Source organism: Diospyros lotus, chromosome 6 (assembly GCF_014633365.1).
Source record: "Diospyros lotus cultivar Yz01 chromosome 6, ASM1463336v1, whole genome shotgun sequence".
NCBI lineage: Eukaryota > Viridiplantae > Streptophyta > Magnoliopsida > Ericales > Ebenaceae > Diospyros > Diospyros lotus.
In genome coordinates this window covers 15,761,639-15,768,087 of record NC_068343.1, presented here as the reverse complement: position 1 = coordinate 15,768,087, position 6,449 = coordinate 15,761,639, and the positions used below count along the sequence as shown (strand labels likewise).

General features: G+C 41.3%; 1 protein-coding gene across 1 annotated transcript; it reads left to right on the top strand.

Moving 5' to 3' along the window:
* Nucleotides 1-3,642: 3,642 nt before the first annotated feature.
* Nucleotides 3,643-5,398, top strand: LOC127803556 (putative UDP-rhamnose:rhamnosyltransferase 1). Its single transcript, XM_052339862.1, has one exon. The coding sequence runs from the start codon at nt 3,735-3,737 to the stop codon at nt 5,121-5,123; it is 1,389 nt and encodes a 462-aa protein (XP_052195822.1). The 5' UTR covers nt 3,643-3,734; the 3' UTR covers nt 5,124-5,398.
* Nucleotides 5,399-6,449: the final 1,051 nt, after the last annotated feature.

The following is a 6,449-nucleotide window of genomic DNA, read 5'->3' as shown; positions in this document are numbered from 1 at the left end:
GTGGAACTAAGAAATTTTAAAGAGTTATTTATGGAGAGCATTTTGTTAACAAAATACAAATCAATTTATTGTCATCAAAGAAGTTAAGATGTACATTAAGTTGCTTAAACTAGTATTTTATTGTCATTAGAATGATTATGTCTTCTGGTTGAATTTCTTGTTCTTGTTGCTCAAATCAATTTAAGATGTACATTAAGTTGCTTAAAACTAGCACCTTTCTGAATCCTCAACCTAGGAATTAGCTCTCTCTTCCTTGCTATTTTCATGTTTAATTTGTTTAAAATCCAATTACATATATGTAGAACAAAATCATCCTGGATATTAAGACCATCATTAATTGCAGTTTCAATAAAAGAGTGACTTTATTAATCACAACCATATATATTATCATTTTGGTTCATGAACTCACAGAACTTGTAACCTATATTGCATAATTTTTTCAGGAACACATTACTGCATAATACCGTAAATAAAAGAGCCAATTCATTCATTCTCTCCCTCCCTTACCCAGGTGCTAAAATTTAAAAGACCTTCATTCTCCATCCACAACAGTGGTGTCGGCCCAATTTGCAATGCTGCAACAACCATCTCTCAAGGCTTTGTAAGCTTCAACAACAATCATGCCTTTTGTGGCTTATCTTGAAAGGCCATAATACCAACGCAGATTATGAGTGTTCTCCGGCACTCCCATGAAAACACAGTAGACAACATCCATGATGACAATCGACCTAACACGTTTGGAATGAAAAAAAAAAACAATTTCCAAATGATACATGATTCTTTGCTAAAGAAAGTGCAAACGGAAACCATATCAATAGTTAGGGTCAAATGGGTGAACCCAAATTACATAAGAATTAAATTACATAAATGGATTGCACTTATAGAAATAAATAAATAAATGCATTGCTAGTGGCCACTATGGTCGGTGATTTTCAGCAATCAGAGCCAACCACCCGACACCTTTATCCCCATTAACCAACATACCAAAAACTAAAAAGATCCAATAGCCAAATCTCCATAAATCTAAGCTTAAACTTTCGGTCAAACCCAACACTTGCGTAAACGCATTGTCAGTCACCACCGGCCACCGTAGTCGGTGGTTTCTGGTGATTAGAGTCAACCATTTGACACCTTTACCCCCATTGACCCACATACCCAAAAACCAGCAATATCTAATTGCCAAATCTACATAGATCTAAATTTAAACTTTCGGTTAAACTCAAATCGCGCATATATACATATATATCATGGATCCGTGCTGAATATCATTATGGATAGGTTTAAAAGACTTATCTCCTTGTAGATCGGGGCTAATGGAGATATGCAATGGAAGAGAGAGAAAGAGAGAGAGAGACAGAGAGAGAGAGTGGGTGAGGAAGAAGAAGGCGTTGGGCGGGTAGAGAGAGAGAGAATGTGAGGAAGAAGCAAGTGTTGGGCTGGATTTCAATTTTTTGGCTGATTAATGGTAGATTTGTAATTGAAGTAGAGGATAGATTTGTAATTAGAGCATAGTTGTCAACGCCTTTAGTTGTTTGTCTAGCATTATCCTTGCATCTCTGCCATTCACCAATCTCATTGTTCAGGATAATGCTACATGTACAAAAGCTTGGATAACTCGGTGGACAACTTTACATTCTTGCGATATTTTGTGTAACATCCCGCATCGAGGGATAAGAAAGACCAAAACAACTTACCCTGATAGACCTACAGGAACTTCCCAGGGGGGTCACCCATCCTTAGATTACCCCAAGTCAAGCACGCTTAACTTGGGAGTTCTTTGCCAACATTTAGCCCAAAAGGTATCTAGCTGGTGTTGTTTCATTTTTTACACTATCCTCGATATGTACTAACTTCTCTGGGCTCTCGGGGTATTACATTTTGATACCAAAATATCGCGATAAATTAAACCCAAATTTTTGAATGCCCACTTAAAATCATACCCTCTTCCTCATACTCTTTTTATCCTTCATGCCCTCTTATCTCTCTCTCTTTTTCCTTCCCCATCTCTTGCCTCATTTTCCCTTTGCTCATTCTCATCTTCACCCTCTGCATCCACGTTCCAGCCGTCGTTCGCATTTGTGTTCCAGTTGCCATCGACGCCTAAGCCTCAACTGTTTCATCGCCGATGACTCCATCTCCCCCCTCTCTTTCTCCTTCCCCCTCTCTAGCCTCATATTCTCTCTCTGTTCATTCTTGCTAACGCATTCGAAGCCTCTATCACAGTCTGCCTCCATCTCCACCGGCGCCTCCCCTGTTCGTTGCCGACACCTTCATCTCCCCCTTCTCTCTTTCTGGGTCACTAACACATATATAAATATATAATATATTTACTGAAAATGTATTTGAATATAACTTGGGTTAAATATACATATTTTCTAAACAAAAATATAGATTAAACAAGAATAAAAATAAATCATATATTTTGAGTTAAAATATATTTTTATGTTATTATTTATATATCAGATAGTTAAAAAATACATAAAATTTTATGTTTTGTATGAATAATAAACAGAAGAATTATAATTGTATTGTGATGGATATAAGAATATATCTTTCTATTAAAAATAAATATTATAATATTATGATTTATAGTTTGATTTGTATTTTATAACTTAAAAAATAAAATAAAATTACAAAATAAAATTTTAAAAATAGCAAGCCAAATTATACTCTTAAAAATTTCAATATCTTATAAGCCCAAATTTTTAAAAGTAACAAAATAGGTAGAACGAATTCCACTAAAAAATTCCAACTCCCCCCCCCCCCCCCCCCCCCCAAAGACAAGGGAAAAGCCAAATGTGTCTACGAGAGTTGCATTAAAAAAATTTATTTTTCCTTATCCACTATTCTCTACTTGTTTAGAATAACAAATTTAAATAATTTATATTCCCAATTATATTTTTTTTCTTTATCATTCATACAAAACGTAATATTTTATGTATTTTATAATTATTTCATGTATAAATAATTATGTATATTTTATGTTATTATTTATTTTTATTGATTGAATTAAAAGGTCAAAAATTAGATGTAAAGTTGTACAAAATCTTAATATTATATTTTTCAAAAATCAAAAATCATATTTAAAGTTAAATAAAATCATAATATCATATTTCGGATTTATGTAAGTAATATAAATAGATAATAAAATAAATAATATATAAGTAATATATAATATATTTATATATATGTTGGTTTAACAGAGATTAGAGAAAGAGAGAGAAGTTGGAATGATAGAGACAGACAACGGACTACAGAGAAAAGTGACAAAAGATCTAGAGAGAGAGAAAGATGAGATTGAGGCATCGGCAGTCGTGTTGATGGTGACGGATGTCGGAGGAGGAGACTGCGTCTATGACAACGGCGACGAGAAATAAGTAGAGAGAGACGGAGGAGAAAGAAAGATAAGGAAATGACGTTGTCGGTGGGGTTTTAATGGCTACGGACGATGACAATGACCAAAGAGAGATAAGAGATCAAAAAGGAGAGAAAGAGAAAAAAAAAAAAAATGAGGAACGACAGTAATGAAGTTTTCAAAGAGAGACTGAACGAGAGACCGAAAAGTTAAAAGGATGAAATTGTCATTTACACCAAAAGTTAAATATGTAATTTCCTTAAAGTTGTCCACTAATTTGTCCATCTAGTATTATCCCAGAGGCTATCTTTTTCTTCCCTTTCTTTTTGACTTTATTATAGCAGAGCAATTTCCCCCTCAAATTTTGCATAATCCATCCATGGCTACCGACGATAGGAAGCTTCACGTAGTGGTGTTTCCATGGCTGGCCTTTGGCCACATGATTCCCTTCCTAGAGCTCTCCAAGTCCATTGCCCGAAAGGGTCACAGAGTCTCCTTCGTTTCCACCACAAGGAACATCGATCGCCTCCCAAAGCTCCCTCCAACCTTGTCTCCTCTCATCGACCTCGTCAAGCTTACGCTACCCCGCGTCGACGGCCTGCCGGAGAACGCCGAGGCCACGACCGACCTCGGATTCGACGAGTCCCACTACCTGAAAGCCGCCTTCGACCTGCTCGAGCCTCAGTTCACTCGCTTCATTGAGTCCTCTCCGCCGGATTGGGTCATTCACGATTACGCCCATTTCTGGGTGCCCCCCGCGGCTCACAAATTCGGAAGCTCATGCGCCTTCTTCCTGATCATGTCTGGCTGGTTCCCGGCCCTCGCCGGACCGCCCTCGGCGATGCTCGATCCCGCCGGCCCGCCTCCGCCGCCGCCGGGGGGCCCCAACGCCCAACCTAAGTGGATCCCCTTCCCCACCGACGTGGCTCTTCGCCCTTTCCAAATGAAGCGGATGATGGCCCTCGCTGGATCGGCGAACGCGTCGGGGATCTCCGACCTGTACCGGCACGGGGCCTCCGTCGTCGGCTCCGACGTCTTCGCTCTTCGCTACTGCCGAGAGTTCGAAGGCCAGTGGCTGGCCGTCCTCGAAAACCTTAACCAGAAACCTGTGATTCCGGTGGGCTTAATGCCGGCGTCGGTGCCGGAAGATTCCCCATCGGAGTGGGTAACTATCAAAGAGTGGCTCGACAAGCGCCCCGCCGAGACTGTGGTCTACGTGGCTCTGGGGAGCGAGGTGTCGCTGACTCAAGAAGAACTCTCCGAGTTGGCTCACGGGTTGGAGCTCTCCGGCGTCCCCTTCTTCTGGGCACTGAAGAAGCCGAAATCGGTGAAATTACCGGATGGATTCGAAGATCGAATCGGAGATCGCGGCATCGTATGGAGCAACTGGGCACCCCAGGTTCGGATACTGGCACACTCATCTGTGGGTGGCTTCTTGACTCACTGTGGATGGAGCTCAACCATCGAAGGAATCCAATTCGGGCGGCCATTGATTATGCTTCCATTCCTGGTGGACCAAGGCCCCAACGCCATTCTACTTCGAGGGCGGAAGCTTGGATTGGAGGTGCCGAGAAATGAAACAGACGGGTCGTACAAGAGAAACGACGTCGCGGAGACGATCAGGCTGGTTATGAGCAGCGCGGACGGAAGGATTTACAGGGAGAAAGTGAGGGAGATGAGCGCCGTATTTGGAGATAGAGAACTTCACGATGGGTACATGAACAATTTCATTGGGTATCTGGAAGAACATAGAAAGAAGCAAGAGTAGAGCTCCAAGTAGTGCGTTTATCTCTCTTTATTTCTTGCAATAAGAAGAGATTGCCAGATTGGGAGCCTGATGGTGTATTGGTGGGAATTCTGGAATCTGGGTTTTGTTTGTGGTGTTAGTCTGAAGAATTTGGTGATCTCAAATCAATTAAGATGTTTTGGATTTGGATTTACCAAAGTATTATTACGTTAGTTTATGTAAAAGGAGTGTAGTGGCTGCTGGACTTGGATAATTCTATCTTGTATTCCGATAATAAAATATATGATTTGGATTGTTTTGTAGTGTGTAGGGATGGAGGAATATTAAATGCTTGTGGTATTAATTGTTGAGAGGCATTCTTGTCTGTTCATACCTAAATGATGATGCGGGTTAGGTTTGTCTGGTAATCTGTGACGGCCGGCCGACGGGAAAGTTGTGCGCAATAAGGAGAGAAGGACAGGGACAGAGAGCATGCTTGTCGCAGTGGAGTTGTCGTCCACAATGGGAGGTGATGATAATTGATAACGAGGAATGCTATTCATCTATAAGAGCATCTTTAAGGGGGGTTCTTTCTCACTGTATGTTTCAATGAGTGCCATTTTGTTCACCCCCTTTAAAACGTGGGTGAACGTAACCCGTCAGTGGGGTTAAAAAAATTAATTATGCAGAAAGCTTTATTGAAAAAAATTAAATTTTATTTTAATTTTTTTATCCTATCCTTTTTTAAAATCCCACCAATACCTTTTCACTCCCTCTCTCTCTCTTTCACTATTTCTCCCACTTTTTCTCTGAATCCCACCTCCGCCACTTGCACCGTCTGCCATCACCCCTATCACCACCTGTCGTCGCCCCCACTTGGTCGCCCACACCACTGCCGGTCTTGTTGCCTTCGCCCTTCCCCACCACTTCTCTCACCGTCGTCGCGCCCCCCCTCCCTCCCCCCGCCGGCGCTCGCCTTGCACAGCCATTGCTCCCCTTCCCCCCTACTGCCGCTCACCCCGCACCCATTGCCGTTGCAGGTTTGAGGGGTTTAACAAAGAACTTGCCAAGTGTGACGTTCTCGTCGAAGAAGCTGATAGGAATGGGGATTCAAGTTCAAGTACAACTTGGAGGACATGTTCAAAGGAGCCATTGACACATGCAGGGAGAAGAGATTACTTCCCTACTTCTTTGAAACCCCCGCCGATGACCATTCCTCCCAAAGCCTGCCATTGGCACCTAGATTTTGAATCATTCACCAAATAAAAAAGCTAGCCTAAGAAATTATCCTCTTTTTTTTCTCTCTTTTTTTGTTTTTGACGATTGGCTTTAAGTAATTGTCTTCTTAAATGGGCTCTTTTGTTCTCT